Below are 26,722 nucleotides of genomic sequence, written 5' to 3'. Positions count from 1 at the left end.
GAGATAATGATGCCGTGTGCTTTGTGCATGTGTGTTTGTGAGAGTCATTCAGTGTGTGTGTGTGTGTGTGTGTGTGTGTGTGTGTGTGTATACCATAGACTGTAAAAGGGTGTATACCCAGTCATCTGTATACTGAGCAGAAATAAAGATTTAATGTAACTTTCCCCACTCTGTCATAAGAGGCTTTATAACATTGTGTGAGAAGTCTGAGAACACCAAAAACAGCAAGGGAATGTAGATTGTAATTAATGTTGGGAGCTATGCACTTTGAGGTGTACCCACTGTACCCATTATACACCACACAATGGCAGCCAAATGCACTACTTAAACAAATAGCAGCACCATGTTGAGTCCTAGTGGTTAATACATTGGGGCAATTATACTGTAACAATACTGCATATTAGGCTGTTTGATTGTCATGGAGAGGGAGGTAGGGACACATGGGAGGACTCACTCTGCCATTCTTTCTAATCTGAAACAGCTGGACTTAAAGTTAAAGCTTTCAGAACCTACAAAACCAGCTCCAGTAGGTAGCCTACTGTACAGCACCACCAAATTCTATTCATAGGCCTACTGTAGGCTACTATAATAATATAACCCATGCATGGCATAGGCTGCTCCACACATGCAGGCAAAAAGTATAAATGCCATAATTAATTAGTCATATATACATGTATGAGAATGAGATTAGTATGAAAAGGACTCCCTAAATAAAATAACATTGCAGTCCCAAACAGGTTTTACTTTTCCCTCTTTATAATTAACAAAATATACAGCTTGGCCTCAGTGGCCTGGCTCGCAAAGCGTAAAACCTCACAATTTGGCCCTATTTGGAAATAGGGAGGTGTGACACACACAAACACACACGCGCGCGCACACACACACGCACACACACACACGCGCACACAAACTGTCCAACAGGGGTCGTTGCGCTGCGCTTCTCAGCCGCGGCTTTGGGAGCGGAGAGTCAGAGCAAACGGAGCGAGCGCAGTCACCGCTGTGGACTAGCGATAGAGACACAGCTGATAGTGGGGGAGAGAAGAGAGCACGCAGCAGCACCCACCCTCGGTCTGGTCTGGTCGCCGGGCTTCTTTATCATCAAAAACCCTCATTTGAGAAAAGAAAAGCGTATCAACTGCCGCAAGAAAGGCCGTCTCCGAACAGGCGGCTGCTTATTGGCGACTTTTAGAGAAGAAATAGTATTTTGCAGCGGCGCTGAAACCCTGACAAGAGCGAGCGACGTGCTGTAGTAGGGAGACATGGCTACGACAACCTGTACACGATTTACGGACGAATTCCAGCTATACGAGGAGCTGGGGAAGTAAGTAGGAGGTTTATTAAGTGTGTGTTTTCTTATTTTTATGTTGGTCAGGAGCGTTTCAAACTACGGTCTTTCGTCCCCGTGGCGGTCTTCACACTTCAGCGACATACTGGCTTGCATTTCACTGTTGTGTTGGTGTGGTCTTATTTGACAGCTCTCAAAATACGCTCAGTGCTTTCTCTGTAACAGAACACGCGCGCGCGCGCACACACACACACACACACACACACACACACACACACACACACACACACACACACACACACACACACACACACACACACATTGCCATTTATTAGCCACCTCGTAGAAAGCTAAGAACATTATTGTAAAGGAGCTGTTTTTGCTACAGTGTAGCGGGTTTTGACACGCCGAGCTGTCAAAACCCACGCTCATTTGAGTCATTTATACTCTGTAGTACGACTGTGTCGCTGTCTAAAAAGAACAGATCTGGGACGCTTTATTAGCTTCATTAAAGACACCGCGCGATGGAGTAGACAAGTGAAGTGTTGATTAACAGCAGCAGCATGCATCTTTTTTGCATGCTGCTTTCGGGGGGCAATTTTGGCAAAAGAAAAAGGGGTGGTGCTGATCTGATCTGCTATCACCAAAGGATGATATAATTTGGACAAATATTCCTATCATTAAACGAATATAGACTAGAGCTATGTGTACTTGGCCTACAGTACTAGGTGGTGGCTTTGCTTTGAAAAATGCAAAAGGAAACTTAACTTTTTTTGATCTGTCCAATGCCTATGGTTTATATAAATCTCCCAAATCACCAGCTAGGCATGTTATACCTTTTTGAGTGGTGCAACCACTCCTACAACCAGGAATGTCCGTATCATGTATCCGTCAAGAGCACGAGTGGTGTGCACATGCGTGAAATTGGACATAAGTATGTGACATGGCTGCCACCTGCTGGACGCAAATCCAACTGCTGACTGTCTAGGTTCATTGATATCCATAATAAAGCAGAGAGAGAGAGGGGAGGGGGGAGGGGAGGGGAGGGGAGGGGGGGGGGGAGGGGGGGGGAGAGAGAGAGGGGAGTTGCACCACTCGGTTCACACAGGTGTGATTTTTTTCAACTAGAAATGAGTCCCCAACCCTCAGCAAAGCAATAATGTTCCTAGAATGTGTCTCCACTTGAATTCCATTCAACCCTGTAACAGTATGTGTCTACCATGGTTTTGGAGCAGTAGCCTACTACATTGTTCTCAAACATTTTCATGTCAAAGACCCCCAAATTGATTTGTATTAGGTGGGTCAATATTTAAAAATGATTAAAAAATAAAAATGTAGGTTGGCTTAGCTATATTTATACAGCTGAAGTAATTAAAGCGGTTAATCTGGACCCTCAATTTGTTGGGGACCCCCTGGAATCCCCTCAATGACCTCCGGGAGCCCCACTTTGAGAACCATTTGTATGGAGTAAAAAGTTGCAGAGGTGAAAAATACAACAGCATAACGACATTCAGAACAGTGCTTCAGTGCAGGACAGCTTTGAAGTGACAGAAACTAATTACAGTATTTAAGCCAAGAAATGATCATGGATTGATCTTAATATTCAGACAGAGTAGTGAGTCAAATTAAGATATGAGATTGAGCACAAGTGTGAATACATGGCTATCCATGGTTGTAATCCTAATCCCACATCTAAGGCATAGTAACAAATGATCACTCTCCAGCACTCTTCTGTGTAAGGTTGCAATATAAGTACTAGGCCTACATTGTTTTTCTGAAAGCACTTGTGCCACTGTGTTGCAAAGTGTTTTATCTTGGCACACACATTTCCTGGAGAAATCTTTTTCCATACCATACATCCTGATGTGGCCCTGTGTCAACTAATGGCATTAAACTTGTTTGTAGGCCCTTGCCATCACACACACTCACACTCACACTGTGACTATGGCCGTTTTTAGCCCACGGTTTTTTGTGCAAAACTAATGCTTGGAAAGGATTGAGCATCATGGCAAAATAATGGTGCTAGAGTGCCAGCAGATATGGTAGATTTTACTCTGAAAAGCCTTCAGTTACCCTCCAAAACTGGGAGGCATAATCTTCCGTTCTTACCTCGCACTGATTAATCCAGTCTCTAGTCGTTTATTTTCCAAAGGAGATGCTTCCTGAAGTCAGAAATGAAGACAGAACATTGCCCTTTTGGTCAAAACCATGGAGAGCGCCCTAGATTTAGAGTTATGAGCTCTAATGGAGCCGTAAACGATGAAGTGAACGGCAGTGTGCATGCGCGAAACACAAGGAGTGCGCTACAGAAGGAAAGGCCAACCAAAAAATAAAACAAATTGTTATTTTTTTTAATATCAATAAAAGAAACCTAAGGACGCCTATGTACACGTCCAAGGCACCCCGTGGTTTTGATTCCCAGGACGTGTATACACGTCCTTAGCATAAAAGGTGTTAAAGCATGATGAAATTTAGATTTCCGCCCACTTATATAGGTTGTTAATGGTATGGTCACATATTATGCCAATTATGAAAATTGCTCAACATATGCAAGTTAGCTTACTCAACATTTCTTAAAGATATTTTTTTTTTGTGGTTTACGCCTTTTATTGGTTTTTTGAAGGGACAGACAGTAGGCTGACAGGAAATAGGAGAGAGATGGGGGAAGACATGCAGTAAAGGCCGTGTGGGGCTCGGGAGTCGAACCGGCGGCCCAGACGGTTACGCCACCGCCTGGGCCTTACTCAACATTTCTAACATAAAACGTTAAGGTACTCAAATTGCCCAAGTTCACATTGGACTCTATGGGCTGGCAAGTAGGGGGAGGTCTCTGATACTTCTAGCTACAAAAGAGTAAAACTCCCATGACATTTGCGGTGGTGGTAACATTTCCATGGTAACATTGGATATGTATATGTTTTACAATTGGTATGTTTATCTAGGAGGAATATATTACAATTTATAATTATTTGTACTGTATCAAACAGAAATATGGCTTTTTATTACACATTGGAGCACATTTTGGTGGAGACTTCCCAATAAGTCCATGGTTCATCAAAACGAAACATGTTTTTCAAACAGTATTGGGCCCTTGGCCTAGAGTGGCCTTTGTAAGGCAGTAACAACGTATCAGGTGTGATAATCAGTCGTCCAAAAACCTTTGTCAATTTAATTGGCACAGTTTTTCCCCGGAGGAATTTGGGCTCAGAGCCGTAACTTCCACAGCCTTAAACCGGATTTATACTTGGTTGTATATATGCCGGATGTCGAGCACTGAAAACGGCGGATCTACAAACTGTGTTTGTAAAAGTGACTTTATAAGTGTGTGTGGGGCAAGTGCAGCTCATGTAGCCTATGCAAGTAATTTACGCAACTCATGTGCGTCAGTACGTCGTGTACCATCAGGTGTGTGTGTGTGTGTGTGTGTGTGTGTGTGTTGTTGTGTGTGTGTGTGTGTGTGTGTGTGTGTGTGTGTGTGTGTGCACGTGCGTCTGCTTTCCCAGCAGCCCTCTGCCACGCCAGCTATGTGGGGTGAGGTGCAAGTGTGGAGGAGCAGGAGCCTTGTGGCCTTCTCAGTCCTCCCAATCAGTTGACAGGGGATCTGGGGAAGGATAGTGGGCGTTATGGGGGCTTTAAATCACTTTAATGTCTCCACTGAGACACACGGGACAGACATGGGTCACTAATGAAAGGCACTTTGTTAACATATTGATTTCTACGACTCTAGATCAGGCAGGGCTAATTCTGGTTGATGTTAAGATCACTGGAGGTGGTGTGTGTGTGTGTGTGTGTGTGTGTGTGTGTTTTAAATGTTGCTGTCCTTGTGGGGAAAGTGACAATACAGGGAATGGGATATGTTTGATGGTTTCCCACTTTAGGAAAGGCACATTTTTAGAGTTGAGGCCCTAACACCGGGAGCGTGATGAGTACCGGTAAACAATTAAAAAATACCAATATTTCATATTAAAGTATTAAATTGGTGATGCCTCATTCATACAGGTTGATGGTTCTATTTAAATAAATTACTTTGCTTGATCGCCGCATAATATTCACGTTCTATGTGGATCGTACTCATGACACAGTCAATTATTGTGAATTAATTGTACAAAATAAGTGTCTAAGGGCCTTTAGTTATTATAGCTAGTCAAAGATTTAGGCTTTTAGTTTTTTAGCTTTTATGATATACATTAGTGTTGCGGTTAATTTTAGGGTTAGGGACATGTACCAAAGTTAACTTGTGTGAGATGGAACATTATTATCATATGGGCACGGTGGCGCAGTCGGTATCACTGTCGCCTGACAGCTAGAAGGTCCTGGGTTCGATTCCCATTGGGGACGCTGTGAGCGGTCCTCTGCGTCATCAGTGCCCTAATACATTGGGTGGGTTTGGCAAAAGGGCCTTTCTGTGTGGAGTTTGAGTCTATACATGGACTCCTCATGTATAGAAGGAAGCATGATATCAGTCTGTTGCTCTCCCCAAATTGGCAGAGGGAGTGTAGCGCCGACGGTTACGTTGCAAAAACCGTGGGATAAAGAAATAGAAGAAAATAAAGGTTACATAATTTTACTGTACGTCCGTGCTATTTAACATTTTTGAGTAATAAAGTATTTCGTCAATCATTGATATTTGATTCCTATATCACATCATTCCTGTAAAAAATTGCCAAAGGTAATAGGTTATGAGTGACAGGCTGACAGCCTGCTTAGTGGTGTCAAGGTTTGTGTCTGCTATCTGGGTAAAGAAACAGATTGTATTAAGCAGCACAAAACAAACCATGTATAGTCTTAGAGAACTGGACTTGAACTGCATGTACTGTACTTCAACCGCTTTCTTCCAAATCTCTTTGCCAAAAATAACAGATGTTCAAGCTCACAATGTGTCGCGTTGCAACACGCTGTGAACTTGTAGATCTGCTATTTTTGAGGAATGTTCCCCAAGTGGTTAAACTAGCAGCTGTAGATGTGATATTGGGCAGCCAGCTACAATACATTACCTACCTATGTGTATCAGCTAAAATGAGTAGGCTACGAGAGACCCCGTGCCTGTCGGCTCTCTCCTAGAAAATGATTTGGTGGATACCCCGCCTCAACCCCTATTTAGTGTGGTTGCCCAAATTAATCGAAGCATGTAGCTTACTGCTTATATCTTACTGTAGGGCAGAAATTAAGAAGTTAGGGTTAGGCCAGCCCAGCCCAGCAGGTTAAAATATGTCATTTCTTACAGCATACTGTATAAATGTGTCTGTTTTTAGTCGGAGTGAGAGAGTGGGTTTATTATTCAATGTCCTGTCTGCACAGAGGCAATCCCCCAATCCCTGTTTTAACTGTGATCAGCTGGGTTCACAATCACAGCTGTCACCTTTGACCCCGACCCTGTTGGTCATCTAGAACTATGATTTTTAACTATGTCTTTAGAGTGTACAAATGGAAGGGTCCATTTGCTTCAGGGTTAAATGAACACTTAACTTAACAGTGTTTGATGTCCTGTATGGAAGCAGAGCAGTGGTGCTGAATATATAGATATATCAGGCATTAGACTGGGATCAACTCGGACAGTACACTAGGCAGTTTTCTTTTTGTCTCCACCAGCCTACCCCAAATCTTCAACGACAGCCTGTTATAGCGCCGCCATGAGCAAGATTTTTGCAAAACACATTTCCCCATATTCCATCCCTATTGGCTAAGATTGCCTTCCAAAGTTTGCAAGATTGGTCCTTTTTGAACAAAATGCCTCAAATCATGCAGAGTACAATTTGAGGGAAATCTTTCATGTACATTCCCACTATGCAGAGGAAGAAATGACACTTGAAAATGTAGCAGCCTCATGTTTTACCTATAACTGCACCGATCTGTGTAAAACTTTGTATGCACACTCCCTAGACTAGAGGCAAAGGACAAACCTTTGACCTGCATTTTTCACATATGCTCTTTATGTGTGGGGCGGCGGGGTCTCAGGGTTAGAGTGGCCGGATGGTAACTGCAAGGTTGCCAGTTCGAACCCGGGCTCCCCCAGAGTTAGTGTCCTTGAGCAAGACACTGAACCCCAAATTGCTCCCGATGTGCTGGTTGGTGCTGGTATGGGCACTGATGACACGGAGGAGAGAACATGCCCACAGCATCCCCAGCGGGAATCGAACCCAGGACCTTCTAGCTGTGAGGCGACATCACTACCAACTGTGCCACCATGCCCCTACTTTAGGCAGTTTTCTGATCTAGAGACGGATAAAAAAATAATTCCCTCAGAAACCAGATAAGAGATATCAGGGTCCATGTTAGCTCTGGTCCATAGCCAATGCTTCTATGATTCTGCCCTGCATTGGCTATGCTACTTTCGCTTTTAACTCTCACATGGAACTCAGACCAGCCTCTCCTCTTTAGCGTAAATAAAAATAAAGTTTTTGCTACTCACCAAAACAAAGGCAGGTTGTGTCATTAGAAAGCCTACTTTCCTTAGTGGACGCACTCTGAGCCCCCCACCACATGTATAAACGGTACTTTTTGGCTAAAAAGGGATTTTGTTTCCACCGGGGAAAAAAATACTTTTAGTTACTCCAATGCGCCCTCTACCAAAAAATCCCTTTCTAGCCAAAGCGGACCGTTTATACGTGTGGTGGGGGGCTCAGAGTACGTCCACTAAGGAAAGTAGGCTTTTTAATGACACAACCCGCCTTTGTTTTGGTTAGCAGAAAAAACGTTCTTTTTAAATACGCTAAAGAGGAGAGGCTGGTCTGAGTTCCATGTGAGATTTAAAAGCGAAAGTAGCATAGTCAATGCAGGGCAGAATCATAGAAGCATTGGCTATGGACCAGAGCTAGGTCCATGTGGAATCCTATGAATCCAGTAAGTTCCGACAAGTGTATTATGTCTTTTATACTTTTGTTTGGTATGCCTCATAGCACCTGGCGAGACTATGCTACTCGATTCTGTATTCATGTGGGGGGAACAATAACATTGTGGTGCGCAACCGGATACAAGTAGGGGAATTCAAGAGTAGGCTTGACCTAGAGCATCACACTAGTTGGTTCAGAACGACAACCAGGCTTTCTCCAGTGTGAAATGCCTGGTGACATAAGGTTAACCGTTGTCATGATCACAATGCAGCCTATTGTGTTTTCTACAGTACATCAAATCTCTTCTACAAAAATAGTCAATCTACATTGCTCACTGATTGATGCTTGCTGAATGTTTGCCCCCAGAATGTGGTTAAGTTAATGTTCTTCACAATGTATTACTGTAAAGTTGTAAATGTGCGTTTTCACAGTTTGAAAGTGTCTAGCTATGTGATACAGCGTGAATTTACGAAGGCTCACACTGCCACTGGTTCTCGCGTTTAAATGTCTGTTCCAGAGCTCATTTTAGCCCTCTGTCTCGCGTGCCTCACATCTTCACGTTATCGAGTATGCGCTGACTGGCTTTTGGAGACCCCACAGGAGCCTATTAAGCAGACAAACCCTGGCAGTGTAGTCTATTTATGTACCTAGCCACAATTAGCAAGTGACATCAGAACTATATTCCGTGCTGGACAGGGAGAAATGCTAGCTGTGCAGAAAATGTTCTCGTCAAAAAGACTGCCTGCGAGCAAGCAAAGCTGTTGATTGACCACCTCTTTACGGTTTCAATTGTCTTCTGGGAATTTTATCACAAATGAGTGATGCTCACACTTGGACAGCAGAATTCCATATTATTAGCTCTGAGAGTGTAACAATGCAATGGTTAGAGCTAGGGCTGTCACGATTACAAATTGCAGTTAGCGATTAATTGGCACACAAATAATTGCGATTAACTATTAAATTGCAAATAGTTTTTGGCATTGAACATTGGAATAGGATTTTAATTTCTGTTAATTTTCTAGGCTTCATAATCACAAATTGTACAGGGCAGATATGTCGGATAACTTAGTTAATACAAAGAAATTACTGACATGACACATTTAATAAATCAGGAATGCCAGACGACGGTCAGAGCGATCGAAACAATGTACTCTAAATAAATAGTTTTTGTAAGTGAAGATGGTGTGCGGGACTCCCTCTTTACATTATTCAAGTTCATACTGAGAATGTATGAAAACTTTTCTACATGGAATGGAAACGATTGACAAAATAATTGTGTAGGTTACCGGTATGTAATAATTGTGACAGGCTTAGTTAGGTCAATTTTTATACTCTCAGAGTATATGTTGTTTGCTCTAAACCTGATCCTTCTGTTCTGTCTCTGTTTCCAGGGGAGCATTTTCAGTGGTGCGCAGATGTGTTAAGCTGTGCATAGGACAGGAGTACGCTGCCAAAATAATCAACACCAAAAAGTTATCTGCACGAGGTAAGCATAAGCACGTCCATTATTCTTTGACTTCCAACAGGCTGGTTGAGTAGGTTAGGATTATTAGTTGGGTTATGTAATGTTTTCAGGCCAACACATATAGCTGTATACTTGAAAACCTTACCTTGACATGTAGCCGAAAAATAAAATGGACCTTAGTTGGTTAAAACGGTTCCTGGTTTTGCTGGGGACATGCTGGAACCAGTAGAGACATTGAGAAGGACATAGCTACGCAGATCTCTGGCAGCAGATAATACACACACAACATAATCTGTCCATATAATGGCCTCTGATCAGGTGGCCCACAGTGGCCTTTCATGAGCAGCAGGTTCACCTTTAACATTGGCCTGCTTGAGTCACTCTAATAAGCATCACGCACTGTCCACTCAGTAACGGTTTTAGCCAAAGCCAAGGCCAAATGCCACGGCCACGGGATCCCAGTCATCCCCCTCCCCCAAGCCCCACCACCCCAGCTCCACAATGGCCACCGCGGTGCTCTTCACGCAGCCAGTTGCCCAGTGTAAATCTCCTGCTGCGCCACTGCCTAGTCGTAACTGGAGCCACGGCACAGCGGGGCTGTGCCAGGTGGCATCGCGCTGACACTTGACTGTCACCCTTCGCACGCACGCGCGACCACTACTAGTACTTGTGTGTGAAAATGTCGAGTGTGGTCTGCAGGCATTTTAACAGCCATTAGCAGAAGGCGTTTACCTAGAACTTCAAAGTCATCTTGTTATGTCTGTCTGTCTCTGATTGCGTGGTGTTATTTCCTGTAGCTTGATATCAGCTTAAGGTCAGGTCAAAGAAAGGAACTCTTCTTTCTGGGCCCATCTCTCAGGATAAATCACAAAGGAAATTCAATTCAGCTGGGCCTGCTATAAAAGTGATTTCACGTGAATAAACAAAATACAAAAATAAATGTTATGTGAACACTATTTGAGTGTGCTAGTCTTTCAATGTACTTTAATCTCGATCTGCAACTGTTGTGTGTGGCTGGTCTGTGTTGTGACTGTGTCTGACCACACACACACACTGCACATTTGACGAGATTAACCCATTCACCAGATTATCCTGCTCCTATTAGCGTAAAACTAACAGATAATCCCATTTATACTGGCTTGATGAGACTGATATCAGGGGACCACTCAACAGCACATGCCCGCTATGCATACACAATAAATAAATTATATCTAGCTATTATAGATCCCATTATGGCTAGGGCTACATATCTTAACTGTAACCGTTGTCGGATCACATCTCAGTGTGTCGACCGGTCTCTGCTTTCAGCCTGCCTCCATATTTCCGAGGTGGAGAATGATCACAGCGTTTAAATATTTGATAGCTGGATTGATCCATGCTGACTGAGGTGTGTGTGTGTGTGTGTGTGTGTGCGTGCGTGTGTGCGTGTGTACGTTGCAGGCTGGGCCACTGGCCCACTGTATATTTCTATCGGCACTCCGTGGGCCTATTTATAGCTCCATGACCTATCTGACATGGGCTTCTGCAGCAGGGTTTTATGGCAGCCCGGCCCCCTGACTCACTGTCCCGCTTTGGAGGTGGGAGTTTTTGGGGGTATTGTCTATTTGACTAGGGCCTCACCGATTCCTATAGGTTGTTACGATGATTTGACCGATATTTCGGTTCAAATTAAATCAAATCTTTATTTAATCACCATTAAAAAAACATAAATTAACATGTTTTAAAATAAAAACATGTATTGAATTTTTACTTTTTCACATAAAGATGAATCGTAAATGTATACAGATAAAGTAAGACAAACTAGAAATGTATAAATTAAAAGCACAACGAACATGTTTTTACAACCAACCAAAAATAGACTAATAACGACCTATATACCGATATATTTGTCGGACTAGTTTTGACATGCATAATGGTTGGTATGAGCCTTCTTGTGGCGGTGAGAGACTTTGAGGAGCGCCGGGTCAAGACTGGCGATGGATGTGGTTGCAAATTTGGTGGTGGGTGCAGGGGGTGGGGTGGTCTGTGTGTGTGTGTGTGTGTGTGTGTGTGTGTGTGCGGGGGGGGGGGGGGGGGGGGGGGGGGTCAGGCGAGAGAAGGCACCTCAGGCACTTGGCAGCTGTGGACCAAGCGTCTGTGCGCCTACATGCCTTTAGCACGGGACTCTCATCTGACTCTCTCTTAAGCACGCACTCACACATACGCACGCACGCACGCACGCACACCACACACACACACACACACACACACACACACACACACACACACACAGCTGTTTCCACAAGCTGCTTGATGGACTTTTTAATGTTTGCTTTAAGCATGCCCCCTCGTAGTCGTAACGTAATGTGTCAGCCAAGTCTATGGACTTTGTGTGCCCCAAAAGGCGCCCCTCAGTACAATTGTGTCCCCCACCTACCTCGAAAACCTGTTGTCCAGAACCGACCCGCGGCAATGATCTCCATATTGGAGATCCCTGAAGAATGCCGATGTCAATACTATGATGTGATATTGATAACGTCAGGGTCCGTACAGTACAGTACAGTACAGTACAGTACAGTACAGTACAGTACAGTACAGTACAGTACAGTACAGTACAGTACAGTACAGTACAGTACAGTACAGTACAGTACAGTACAGTACAGTACAGTACTACAGTATATGCCATATACTGTACTGTATGGCATAAAGGAACACTGACAGCAAATGGTACAACAGGACAACGGGTACTCTTGAGTCTTGACAACGAATAAAACTAGGTAGCATAACTGGCCAATGGGGCAATGAGTATTTGAAACATTTTGGAAACTTTTGAAGAAAAAAAAATATAACATGCCAAAACTAGGGACCAGGTTGAAAACGGTTAGGGCTTTCATTTTAACTATATCCCCAACAACCCACAGAGCAATAGTCGGCTTCTTTAGCTGTCTAGGGGCTTAGCTTAGACATTGATTAGCATGGATTTTACGTTGATTAACGTCTATAGACCGGCGATATCTTTGTCGTTTTTTAAAGGTCTATATATATAGTCTGTCTATAACTGTTGAAACCCATAGCCAATTTTAGACATATTAGCCTGAAAAATGCTCAGTGGGTATAGTATATAAATAAAGTGTACTATATCATATCATATCATATTATCGCTGTACAGCCGTGCACTATAGCCTCATTTAGTGGTTCCCAAATGGTGGCACACTGGTGGAGAAAGGTCTAGGTGTGCCTTGGGATTTTGTTGTGACAACCACTCATTTAATTAACCCATTAAGACCTGAGACCTAGATCAGTAGTTCTCAAACGGCCGCGGAACCCCCATCTGAAAATGTTTTGTCGCCAGGGACCCACAGAAGGGGAGATTTGTGTTAAAAAAAATCTAAATGACTCAACATTATTCAAACTTAGCAGATGTGCAAGCTCGCAGCGCTGCATTAAGTCTCATGCTGTGATATTTGTATTTTATTTAGCATACTGTATCAGTAACTTTGTGCACACCCATTCCTAATATAGAGGCAAATTCTATACTGAAACACTTTTTAACTGCTTTCAACCTGTGGTCCCTGTTCTATTTTCACATAAAAAAGAAGCAAAAATAGCAGATCTGCAAGCTCATAACGTCATTGTAAGGTTGTTGCTTGGCTATTCTTGCTAACAATGTACCTGTAGGTGTGCCTGGAGTTTTGTCTTTCTTGGGCACAAAAAGTTAGAAAACCACCGTCCTAATTCATACTCGGTAGTACGACAGTCGACATTGTCGCTTGCCAAAAGAGAACTGGTCTAGATTTGGTTCGCTTTGGCACACAGCACCCCTGGTGCCATGGAGCATAACTTGAGCTTATATGTATGTAATACACTGCTGGAGATTCAGCTGCAATGCAGTGGCGGTGGAGCTGACCTGCTTTTCAGCCAGCGAGCTCGGTGTCATTGTCAAGACCGCACGGGAGACTGGCTCAATGTCACATAGCCAGGATAGCTCTGATACAACCTATGTGGCTAAATGAAGCCTTATCACACAACATTACATTATCTTTAAAGCAGGCTAGGAACCCCTTAGCTGAGAGAGAGATGAAGCCGGGACCCTCATTACATAATAGTATATGTATATAATGTATTATTAGACATTTAACCACATTAAATGTTCAATAGTTGGTAAACTTGACCTTTGGCCCTGTACTTGGTTTCCAGAGTGTTCTTTAACTGAGAGTGTAAAAATGGACTTTATACTGCTTGTAAAGATGGCGCCTGTGGCTGTGCCAGGACCTTAACTATAAACGGTCGGTAACCGCAGCGATGATAAATGGATGAAAGTAAGTTGTCCGAGTGTATAGTGCAGTAGTGCAGGTGCTGGATGCCTGTGTGTGTGTGTGTGTGTGTGTGTGTGTGTGTGTGTGTGTGTGTGTGTGTGTGTGTGTGTGTGTGTGTGTGTGTGTGTGTGAAAACATCATGGAAACTATTATGGTGATTAGAATTGTGATTAGGTGATTGTTTAAGGCAGCGACATCTATTGCCACAACTGTGAATTGGGAAGGCCTGTAACGAGAGAGAATTTTGTAGTTTAATATAATATCAGGAGAGGCTGTGAGTTGCACTGCACTGTTTCAACAGTGTTTTTTGGTAGCCAAAAACGCCCGGTCTGTCAAAACACCAAAATACAGGGAGAGGGCAAAATGTGTCTGCAGTGAAACACCACCACCACACTACTATAGTGTAAGATTGCATTTGTTGTGTGACAACATGGTTTATTGTCATAGGACAAAAAGAGGAACTAACCAGGTGCTCAACGGAGATATCAAAAAGTAATGATGATAAAAGGTGCTCACACAGATCAAAACGGGATCAAGGCATAGATAAACTAGATAAAGTGCCCCTCGGGGCACAGGTCTCCACCAGGGCAGGTCAAGTTGTGGCCTCCTGGTGGTGCTATAATAGGGCCAATGTGAAAAGGGTGCCATTTCTTCTTAAATCCACCTGTTGGTGGAGCAGGCCAATGTGAAAAGGGTGGGATATACATATATTCCTCAGCCTAATAGGAAAGTCTGTGAAAGATTTCACATAAATTGCACGCTGTGTTCATGATCGAGGCTTTCTGTTCAAAAGGGGCCAATCCTGCTAATGTTAGCCAATTAGGATGGAATCTGAAATATCGGACAGATCCGTCTTGAACACATGACTAGTATAGAGAGAGTGTGTAACAATTGAGAGTAATATAAAAAAAATGTTTTTCAAAAGTCGGCCTACTGGTGGCGCTATAACAGGCTGTTCTGGGAAAATTTGGGGCTGAGGTTCATTGTTGGAATCCAGGGAGTGAGTGTGTGTAAAATTTGGCATCGGCCGGTGCCAGCTGTACACAGACGGACAGACGGATGGACACAAGCATGCATGCACGCTCACACACACACACACACACACACACACACACACACACACACACACACACACACACACACACACACACACACTGAAGTTAAAAATAGGAGGGAAGCCTTTATTAAATTAAAAAGGCGACTGCCACCATGTTTCGACCATTAATTGGTATTCATCAGGGCAAGAATGAATTGCCCTGATGAAGGGGGGTAATAGGCCACGAACCTTGCCGGAGTACTTATAATACAAGTAGTGTGAAATGTGGAGGCATTTGAGCATGTGTGTGTGATGCAGTGAGGAAGGTGAACACGCATGGTGTTGTGTGCAGGCACCCCACACGTTGTCTTTCTTTTATCTGTATTGTACTGTGTTTTTGTATGGACGTGGTGTTGGGTGCCTGCACATATGCATTGCACACATGGCATCAACGCATGGTGTTGAGTGCAGGCGCCCCACACTTTGTCTTTCTTTTATCTGTTGTACTGTGTTTTTGTATGGACGTGGTGATGGGTGCCTGCACATATGCACACATGGCATCAACGCATGGTGTTGTGTGCAGGCGCCCTACACTTTGTCTTTCTTTTATCTGTTGTACTGTGTTTTGTATGGACGTAGTGATGGGTGCTTGCACATATGCACACACGGCATCAACGCATGGTGTTGTGTGCAGGCGCCCTACACTTTGTCTTTCTTTTATCTGTTGTACTGTGTTTTGTATGGACGTAGTGATGGGTGCTTGCACATATGCACACACGGCATCAACGCATGGTGTTGTGTGCAGGCGCCCTACACTCTGTCTTTCTTTTATCATTTACTTTTTAAGAGCCTGCCCAGGGACTACAGATGAAATTTAGCTTTGGCTAACTCTGGCCCATTTACATTGATGTGAAAACTGACATGTTGATTAATGAGCGTTGTCCCTGTCAAAAATAATAATAATAATAATAATAAAAAAGGTGCATAGCTGTGGTGTTGAATTGTGTAGCTCTGATATTGTATTAACATAAAACAAAAATGTAACGATATTAATTAAAATAATGTTATTGTACATAATGCCGCTTAAAGGGTATAGACCACTGCGAACAGCAGTGATTCAGTCGGCGTAGGCATACCTACTGGATCTTCTTTCTACACAAATTAGTCAAAACATCCTTTCTCATCCTTTAAGTATGCCTTAAATAGGATTTCCTTTTTGAAAATGCATTCACAACATTGTGATTCCCGTTCATAGTTTGAGAACCTCTGATGTACAGTAGGCGAACATTTACAGTTTTTCTGGCAATGGCAGATTCACAAGCTCACGTTATCTGAGTGGTAGTGGGCAGAGAGGAGGCGTCTTTCTCCTCCAACAGCAGCCATGCTTTGTTTCTCTAATCCCTCCCTGCCCTCCTCCCCCTCCTGTTGTCTCAACAGTCTTCTCTCCAGTGAAGTACTCATGTTTTTTGTTTTTTTTACTTAAGTAAAAGTATCAATGTAGAAAATAAAGTACAAGTCTAGAATTCTAAATTTACTCGAGAATCTCAAAAATGCATCCTAAAGTACTCATTATGCAGAAGTTTTCGAATGTATAAAAGTAAAAACCTTTGGAAAATAATAGCAGATTCACAGCACAAAAAAAGTAAAAGCACAATATTTGCCTGAGATCTAATGGCATATAAAACAAATAAAAGTATTGGAAATACTCAAGTAAAGCACAAATACCTCAATATTGTACTTAATACCTCAGTATTGTTACTTTCCACCACTGCTTCTCTCTCCCCGACTCACTCCTCTCATCTTCTGAGAGCATAATCACTAGGTGCTCACTTCACTGTCACTCCTCGTGTGTGCGTGTGTGCGCGTGCTCACGTGCTTGTCTCTGTGTGGCACTGGCTTGTCCATGTGCTGTGTGTGTGTGGGCGAACACCGTTATCTTAGGGTTCATGCTGTGCTCTGCATGTATGCACAAACGTGGTGGTCCACTGCCCTGGCGTCTGTCTGTGCGTGTGTGTGTTTATGTAACACAGCCATGACGCTAGCCAGACCAGATCTTTATGTATGCATGTATACACAGGATGCATACATTCAGTTGAATTGAACCCTATGTTTCTGGAACACGGGATTTTAACTAACAGTTGAACAATTTAATATTGGGCGCTGAAGGCTAAATCCATCACGGTAATTCACATGGATTTGGTAGAATGCAAAAAAAGCTACAGCCAGGCGATCTCTGGTCGAAGTGTTTATTGTTGACATGTTTTGCTTTTATTTAAGGGACCGACGTTGGTCCCTTATTGTTTTTTGTCTTTTTCTTCTCCTTCTTCTTCCGCCAAAAATAGCAGTTCTGGCTGAACCGTGCAGTCGGTTTTCGCGAAACTTGTCAACATGGTAGAGGGCCAAAAGGTGGCGATATAGCACTCAATTGAAAATACAAACTTTGAACAGGCATAGCTCATGAACCGTTTGACCGTTGGCAATGAAATTTTGATACACATACAGTATGTGGCTCCTCATGCCGAACAACTTTCGTGCTCCGACTTTTGACCTCTGACCTTCATCACAAGACACTACAGTGGCAAGACACTGAACCCCAAATCGCTCCATATGTGCTGGTTGGTACCTAGCCCTGGAACATGACTGCCATGATGATTATCATGACAGTCATGCAGAAACTTTGCCCTGTTTTTTGCGCTCGCTGCATTTACAAGATTTCCGTATATATAAACATTCAGATTTCAAATATAAAGTACTCACAAAGTGTCCCACGGGTGTTAGTTAGTAGCAGCGCCAGCGATTAGAATTGCTGCGTCCCGCGTTGTTTAATAAAAAGCATTTTTGTCCGAGCTCCCCGGCTACTTTTTTCAAACGGGGTTGCTTATTCCCTTCTGGCTTGGTCCCACGACTCCCACCTTATCGCTGCTTGCAGCTATATTGTTGTGATTGTGACACTGATGTCTGTGAAATGGGCTTTATAAATAAAATGTAATTACTTACTTTCAATATTGACTTTGCTCAGCATTGTGTGTCGCTCACTGGAAATATCTGATCAACAAGCTCACAATGTGTGGCGGTGCCTTGTAGATCTGCTATTTTCGGCGATCTAAATCAGGCTTAACAAAGAAGTTTATGACTTGGATGTACGGCACAGTTCATATTAAGTTTGTTCCACTGGAAAAAGTTGCTATGTCTCTCTCTCTCTACTACTACTACTACTTGGACCCGCTTAAAATCCTTGCCATGAAATCCTTTGTGACGAAATATGCAGGTTTTTACGTGATTTTATGCAGTGAAATTGCGGGAAGTTGTCAAATATGCGGAAAGTTGCAAAATATGCAGAACATTTTCAAATGCAGAATATTCGTATGCGGAAAGTTGTGAAATAATATGCGAAAATTATCAAAATATATGGGATTATGTGGTAAATTATGCGATCACAATAAACACATTTTTCTGGAGGGTCTACTTCTACTACCTCCCCATCATCCTCCTCTCTCTCTCTGTCTTTCAGATCACCAGAAGCTGGAGAGAGAGGCTCGTATCTGTCGTCTGCTGAAGCACTCCAACATCGGTGAGAAGCTCCCTCCTCTACCGTTAATCACTGTCCCGACATCCTCACCAGCAGCACACCGAATCATAAAAGCATTTATTTTCATTTTTTCTGGCGCATTCCACCGGTTTCCTTCAGTCAACTATATTCATAGCATACGTATTCATATTGCGTGTTTAGCGTGCTCTAGTATGCTGCCCCCGCACTCTGAATTTCACACTGACGATTTAGGGTTTCAGAATATGTTCAGATGTGATTCGAGTCTCAATTAATTCCACCGGTTTGTCCCCCACCTCTCTCTCTCTCTCTCTCTCTCTCTCTCTCTCTCTCTCTCTCTCTCCCTCCCTCTCTCTCTCCCTCCCCCTCATTTTCTCCTCCTCCTTCTCTGACAGTTCGTCTCCATGACAGTATATCAGAGGAGGGTTTCCACTACCTCCTGTTTGACTTGTAAGTCTCCTTGTCACCTTCCTTCCTTAAACTTCGCCATATGACAGAGTTGCGCACCAAAAGTAGCAGATCCACGAGCGCACAGCGAGTCTCGTCTGAGACGTGCTGTGCGCTTGTAGATCTGCTATTTTCAGAATATGACATTTCGTACGGTGATGTATAAATCAGGCCATGTCTGCTCCGTCGTGCGATTGTGGCGCCGCGCTGCGAAAGTAGATGATCTACAATCTCGTACAAACTCTGACTAAATTCCTATACTTCGTGTTTTTTCCACATTCGTGAACACCTCCAGTTGCATAACTCCAACCCCCCCCCCCCCCCTAGATCCTAAACACACACACACACACACGCACATGCACATGCACACGCACACGCTCACGCACACTCACACTCCATCCTCCACATTTCCCTCTCTGCACTGCAACCCCAGCCTCCCATCTTCAAGCTATTCCCTCCTGTTTCCTTGGCAACGGTGCACAAGAAGGGGGGGGATGGGGGGGGTGGGGGTGTGGTGGTGGGGGGGGGGGGGGGGTGGTGTTGTTTGCCGTGGGGAAATGAAGGGGGGAAGTCCTGGTTTATAGCCGAAGCAAGCTGGGGGGCTTCCCCTCGCCAATGACTACACTGAAGGCAATTCTAAGGTGTGTGTGTGTGTGTGTGGTACAGGGTGACTGGAGGTGAGCTGTTCGAGGACATCGTAGCCAGAGAGTATTACAGCGAGGCCGACGCCAGGTATGAGCTTCCTCATCACCCCCCCCCCCCCCCCCTCTGACCCTCTGTTCACTGTTCCTGTCTTCTCCTTTTTCCTCACTCTCCATTCATACTCATGCAGTACATATACTGTATATTGGTTCCACCAGCTCTCTCTCTCTCTCTCTCTCTCTCTCTCTCTCTGTCCCTCTCTGTTTAATTGTTCTGTTACACGTTCAGTTCCCTAGCTGTCTCTTTGCTCCCCCCCTGTTTCTATGTCCTTCTTCCTTCACGGATCTTCTCTCCTTTCCTGCTTCCTCCACCACCTCTACACCACTCCTACGGTCGCTCACCACACGGCACGCCTCTCGAGCTTCTCAGTTATAACCCCCTCACACGTGTGTGTGTGTGTGTGTGTGTGTGTGTGTGTGTGTGTGTGTGTGTGTGTGTGTGTGTGCGTGCGTGCGCGCGTTTCATGTCCCACTTCTCTCCTGCGGTCCGTCATCTTTCCTCTTCAGCCATTTTCTCCACGCACGCACTTGTGTGTGTGCGTGTGTACGCGCACACGCACACTTCCTGCCTCTGACTGTACATATCTTAAGCCCATGCTGACTCATCCCCAGCCCAGCACACACAGTTATATTCATCTGGTGGGGGTGGGGGGTGTTACAGGAGGAACTGACAGACCCCCCCGCTGGTCACTGGCGCTCTGTGTGGCCTCGCTATCATAGAGAGAGAGAGAGACGGATAGAGTGAGTGAGAGACGAATGCACAACAAAACATGCACGCACGCACGTACGTGCGTGGATACTGTGTGTTCGTACGCACAGCGTGAGGTCCATAATCCTTACCTATCTGTCAGTGCTGCAGCAGGTGATTTACACTGTTCGTCATGGTGCGTTTATAAATGAGGCATTACACCCCCCCCCCCCCCCCAACACACACACAGTCACAGTACTGTTTCCGTTTGGAGATTTTGTTGCTAAATTGCCCACCCAAGTGTGTGTGTGTGTGTGGGCGTGGGTGCTCGTGTGGGTGGGTGTGTACGTACGTGCATGTATGTATTTTGATACAATACGAGTGAGGGCCAAATAGTAGTATTGTAGGATGGTAGAGATAGACATGGTGAGGACAACTTTCATGGTTATCACAAAATAAATGGTTGTTTTATTGCTGGTGTAACTCTGATTGTCGTCTCTATCCCCGTAATTGCAATGAGTGCCTGCACAACCAAATTTCACCCATGTTACTTGTAATGTGTTGTGACAATAAAGTCTGATTGATTGATTGATTGATAGTTTTTTTTCTCTTTTTTTAAGGACAACTTTAGTTTTTTTCAACCAAGGTTCATGTTTTAGGTTATTAGAGAAAGTAAAAGGTCAGTGTATTTTTTTTTCATGTGCTTCTTTCTTTCGTTTTAGGGATTTTAGCTGTTTTTTTAGGGGGTGGGGGCATTCGAGAACGGGGCAAAATATGTATTTCTTTACAAAGTTTTATAGCGATTTATTCTTTTATTCTTTACTATAGTCCTACTAGACCTCAGGAAATTACATCTGGCCACAGAAGATCACAGGCTATATTGAATGTGTCAAACTGGCATATTGAGCCTATACACACAGTGCTTGCCCCAGTAGGCTACCTTCACATCCAGTATAGATCCTGTGATCTTTTGTGGCCAGATGTAATTCCTTGGGGTCTAGTAAGACTATAGGAAATAATACAAAAAGTAATCGCTATAACATTTTTTTAAGAAATACACATTTAGCCCCATGCTCGAATGCCCCCGCCCCCCCCCCCCCCTATAAAAAACAGCTAAAATCCCTAAAACGAAAGAAAGCAGCACATGAAAACAAATTAACACTCATCTTTTACTTTCTCTCATAACAACCTAAAACATGAACCTTGGTTGAAAAAAACTAAAGTTGTCCTTTAAGCTCACTGATATGAGTTGCCGGTGGCAGTGGCTCAGAGTGGCCTGTAGATTTGCTGGATGGGAACCGCAATGTTCCCAGTTCCATCCTGGACTCCCCCAGAGTTAGTGTCGAAGTGTCCTTGAGCAAGACTCTGAACCCCTACGTAATTGCTCCCGATTTGCAGGTTAATTGGTGCCTTACATGGTTTCCTCAGCCATTGGTGTATGGATGTGTGTGTGTGTGTGTGAATGGGTGAATGTAATGCACAATCTATGTAAACGCTTTGGTTAAAAGAGCTACATAAAAGTGCCATTTACCATTTATGAGCTTGTAGATCGGTTACTTTCTGTTTTTATAGGGTTAGGGTCAAACATGTGTTATGCTGATGTTGCTATTGCTGTAACACAGTATATAGAACCTCTTCTTCTCTTAGTTTCTTCTTCTTGTTATGTTGATGTTGCACATTCTTTTTCAGCCCCTCACAGACGTGAACTTAGCTGCTTGTACTGTGTGATAAAGTATTGTAAAATATAAGTCAGTGGGGCTCGCATCAGGCTGAAACGTGCCCACATTTGGACTCGATATGTCAGATACTGTATGTCATGGACACATTCGGCGGGCCACATTAAGTCACAGATCCACGTGGAAGCCATGCGGTTATTAGACACCGCCTTGTGGTGTCAGTGTGTGGAGGTGAACAGAACGTGTGAATATGACACCACAAGCTTTGCAGCAGAGCTTATTTTCTTATATTAAACAAAACCCCAATGAAAATAAATTCCTTTGGAAATCAGCCATAGGGTCCCATGGCAGAGGTAACCGGGTAGGCATGCAAAAAAGTGTGTGTGTGTGTGTGTGTGTGTGTGTGTGTGTGTGTGTGTGTGTGTGTGTGTGTGTGTGTGTGTGTGTGTGTGTGTGTGTGTGTGTGTGTGTGTGTGTGTGTGTGTGTGTGTGTGTGTGTGTGTGTGTGTGTGTGTGTGTGTGTGTGTGTGTGTGTGTGTGTGCGTGCGTGGCTAATCTTGTACTGATCTGTGCCAAGCACGCTGCCGTAAGCCAAGGAAGTACAGTACATCCCTAAATATATCCCCCCTTTTTTGTGTGTTAATCTTTTCTCACATTTTGTGAATTCATAATCTCAGATTCCCCATCCGTTGTTCTGGTGTGTAGTATGCAGCTACCTTACTGTACGTGTGTCCAAACCATTGCTTTCAATGAGGACAGAGCCGGCTGTATTTCTTCCCGCTCCATTTTAGTCAGGCCAGCGACTGGCAGAGTGACCCAAGCTACTAATAGCCACACACTGCTTGTTGCACAACAACCATGGAAGCTGGGAAGGCAAGTCGACATTACCAGCAGGCAGCAGCAAAACAATAAAACCAAAAGTAATCAATAAATGAAAATTTAAAATTTTACATGAATCCGCCCCTAATCTTAGACTGATTGTGTCACCACCAGTGTGCTCTTGTTGGTCACATTTTCTGTCACTGCACGCTGGTTAAATTTAGCACCCTGCCTCAATTTTGTTTAGAGCATTCTTGCATCACCTCAGGTCTACACATAACGAGAGAGCCATTCACGAAATGCTTCGTCACACTGCTACACTTCCTGCCACACGATTTCTTTCTCGCACTCCGTCTCTCACATAGATATAAAAAATAGATGCCTCATTGGCTGCTGCAGTTGGTTGGAGCCATGTGTGTTGACGGGAGGGCGGAAGAATTTACACTGGTACGCCGGGACAGTGGACAGCACACTACGCAACGCTGCCACTCAAGTGACTACTGGCCAATCACATTGCATCTTTCCCGGGACTTATCAGACCCGTACACGCGCTCTGTGACGCACGCTCATGCTTCCGCGGGGCTTCGCAAGGAATCTCTGGGATTCTTTGCCCTCCCTTGAGCACATACGCTCCAGAGCTGAAATGGGTGTCTACCTTTATCTGTCTATGATCTCTCCCTTCCTCATGCACACACATGGAAATGTAGATGCATCTCAGTTACACGTGTGTGTGTGTGTGTGTGCGTACTACTGTATGTGTGACAGTGTGTCCTTCACTCAGTACTGTGTGTCCTGCACAGTATCTATAAATTGTTAATGTGTTTCGCTGCCCTGTAGCGTTGTGTAGTAAATTTGTTGGGGAACACCTTGTAATGTAGATGTTAAGATGAAGAGCACATTTCAGTTTGTTGCAATAGTCTTACTACAGTGGTAGCTGTGTGTAAGTAAGTAAGTAGTTGCGCAGGTCGAAAAGGCTTATTGTCGGCATCAGCCGAGAACGCGGGAGTATACTGTTTCGCTGTTACATTGCGCTATAGACTCCTGAGAGATGGAATGCTGATGTGGTGCGCCACACCCACCATCAGCTCCCAGTACTTTCTGCACGACTTGCAGCACTCGAGCTGTGCTACTCATATACACTGAGTTGGCGTTGCCCGGGATTGGACCCAACCAGGACCTTGTGATCCAAAGGCAAGACTGAGCTATCCCTGTATATGTGTTTGTTGCTGTGCTGTTGAATCCAGCATTGAGCCATGACCATGCCAACTGGCCCAGTTGTCAAACGGTCTCTGGCACTTGAATTCCCCTCATGGGATCAATACGGTATCTAATGGATTCACATTATGCTACGGTGATTCTGACCACGCACTGCGTTTGGACATTTCTCGTTTCAATGTTTGAGTGAGCTGTTCTTTCACCCATGTCTGTAGACGTAATTATGTCACATTATTAATACGGCTCCCGTAGATTTTAAGCTTGCGTGCTTTTTCACTTCATTGAGGACATTGGTTCTGTCGCTAGAGAAGCTTTTTGTGTTATCTTCTGCTCTCACACTGGTTAGTTCTTACCGGTGTTTGCACCTGACACTCTGATTGGCCATATTAATGTAACGCCCATTAATGCAGAAAGGTTATTCTGTCCACTCCCACAGCGTCATACTATGCGTATATGCGCCCCATCAGAGTTGTATTGTGATTACATGCCCCCACAGGTCCTTGAGGCTGTTCCAGCCGGGAACCCAGAAAAATAAGGACATGGAAATATTTGAGAATGTAAAAGCACCTCTTAACGTTATACGTTGTTTTGCACTAATGATTCAGAGGAGTTAAAACAACCGTAACTGTTGGCAATTTTGACGCATCACACGCCCACATGGAAAAGCTTTCTAACAAGTCGTCAAGTTGATGTGATGGTTTTTCGCCCTGTGAGTCCATTTGCGTTTTCTGCCCATGCCATACGTAATGTCCTACTAATGAGACAGACTCCCTAATGATCTCCACATGCACCATGTAACCCCTGAAGTGCCTCACGCAAGCACGCACACACTTGGCGCACACACGCATGCATTGCATGCACACACTTTTACCTCTCCGGTGAATGCTAGACATCCAGGCCAGACCTGTCCCCCAGCTCCCTTGGAGACCAGCAAGTGGGACTTTAATTAGCTCCGATAATTAGTCACACACACACACACACACACACACACACACACACACACACACACACACACACACACACACACACACACTGTGCCACATCACACCTTGCCTCCTCCTTTCAGAAGTCCAGTGGTAGGATTTGGAGACGTTTTAGTTCAGGAGTACACTGATGCTCCGCTGTGTTATGTGGTATTCTGTCGTTGCCATGGCACTCAAAATGACCAGGGTGGGGGTTTTTTTTGTAGAATTTTTCACCGCTGAAGAAGTACTCTTTGCTAGCATGACCAGGGTGTTTTTCTTTTTTGTAGAATCTTTCTAGCAGTTCAAAGAGGGGTGGAATCTTTCCCTACGCTGACCCCAGGCTAAACATGTCTGTGCGATTATGTGCTTTTCAGCGCTGCGAGCTCGTGTAGCCTCTGCCTGAGAAGTTAGTGAATTAGTGTCCCATTTTGTCACACATGCACACTGGCCCTGTGGTGCATGTCCCCCTGAGAAGAGAGAGGGCCATTGTTGCTCAAAGTGCTGAGTGGATTTTTGTATTTATTTTTGTATTGTTATTATTATTATTATTTTTGCATAAATAAATTTTAAATGTTTGCATAATTGTATTCATACTTTTATTTTTCCCCTACCTGTACTCAATAGTGTACACCTACTGTACATCCCATTACACCAACGTATATATGCACCTGGAAATTGTAATGCTGGGGGTTAACCATAACAAAAGCCGTGTGTTTCCCTGTCAACTGTCAGCTGCTGTCAGCTGTCATCTGTCACCTGTCAACTGTCACCTGTCACCTGTCACTTTCAATGATAAGGACCCCCCCCCCCCCCCCACCCCTGGCCCACACACACACATCATGCATACAAGTCACTTCAAAGATAAGGACCCCCACCCCTGGTTTTAACATCTAATTAACACACACTAACACAGCGACAGTGTTTTGAGGGGGGTTTACAAGTTTCAACTGGCACCTGGCACTTCAAAAAAAGTGTAGTCCCCACCCCACCAGAGCGGCATCTGCTATTCTATTGTTCTATTCACACCTCACCAAACTTCAAACGACTTTCGACAGTGCCCTGGCCATAAACAAGATTGCCTGGGTTAGATACCATCCCCCACCTCACCCCCAGAGCATCATCTGCAATTCTATTGTTCTATTAACACCTGTAGATGCCATGTCTGTAGGCTTGGGACATGTCACATGGACATAGAGGAAGAGATGATCAGCTTTTAAAACATACACATACATTATAAAAACTATTATTAGCTTTTATTATTTAATAATAACTATCATATGCTAATTATAATTATGATATTTATGAGATATACAATATGACTTTTATGATTTATGGAATGTAAAGAATTTAATTACTAATTTGCATAATTTATGCATTAATTGCTCACTAGCGCCACTAGTGGTAGTGGTCAGCATGGGTAATGAACACCAGCCATACTATACTACTGCTATTCATGAAGAATAATATGCAACCCTTTTACAACTAGCAGTTGCACTCATTCTGATTTTTCAAAGTGACTATTGCCACTCTGCAGTTGAATTAAAACTTTTACTTTTACTCCACTGCATCTCCGATGGACCCGTTTCTTACAGCCCTTGCACTGGAGAGAGTTAGCTTGTACTCCCTTCCCACAGACTCCACATGGCCAAGCTCCTGACTGCGGTATCACTCCCAGGCCAGCACCACCAACCATGACCTTTGACTTCTCCGCATTCACCTTCATGCCTTTCACTTCCAGGCATGTCTTCCAGGC

The 26,722-nt window shown here is 44.0% G+C and overlaps 1 protein-coding gene across 5 annotated transcripts in view; it reads left to right on the top strand.

Annotated features, from left to right (window-relative positions):
• The first annotated feature begins 972 nt into the window (after window positions 1–972).
• camk2b1 (calcium/calmodulin-dependent protein kinase (CaM kinase) II beta 1) overlaps window positions 973–26,722 on the top strand; it is a 68,172-nt gene continuing 42,422 nt past the window's right edge. For all 5 annotated transcript variants that reach the window (XR_014570370.1, XM_083784112.1, XM_083784111.1 and 2 more), the window contains exons 1-5: window positions 973–1,321; window positions 9,507–9,601; window positions 18,423–18,482; window positions 18,854–18,908; window positions 19,572–19,637. Coding sequence is in view for 4 of the 5 variants with exons in the window: in XM_083784112.1 (XP_083640238.1) it covers window positions 1,260–1,321; window positions 9,507–9,601; window positions 18,423–18,482; window positions 18,854–18,908; window positions 19,572–19,637 (338 nt within the window). In the remaining variant the exon portion in view is untranslated. The remainder of the gene's footprint in view (window positions 1,322–9,506; window positions 9,602–18,422; window positions 18,483–18,853; window positions 18,909–19,571; window positions 19,638–26,722) is intronic.

This window comes from Protomyctophum parallelum (assembly GCF_964188405.1).
Source record: "Protomyctophum parallelum genome assembly, chromosome: 15".
Classification (NCBI taxonomy): Eukaryota; Metazoa; Chordata; class Actinopteri; order Myctophiformes; family Myctophidae; genus Protomyctophum; species Protomyctophum parallelum.
This window is presented reverse-complemented; position numbering and strand designations above follow the sequence as displayed.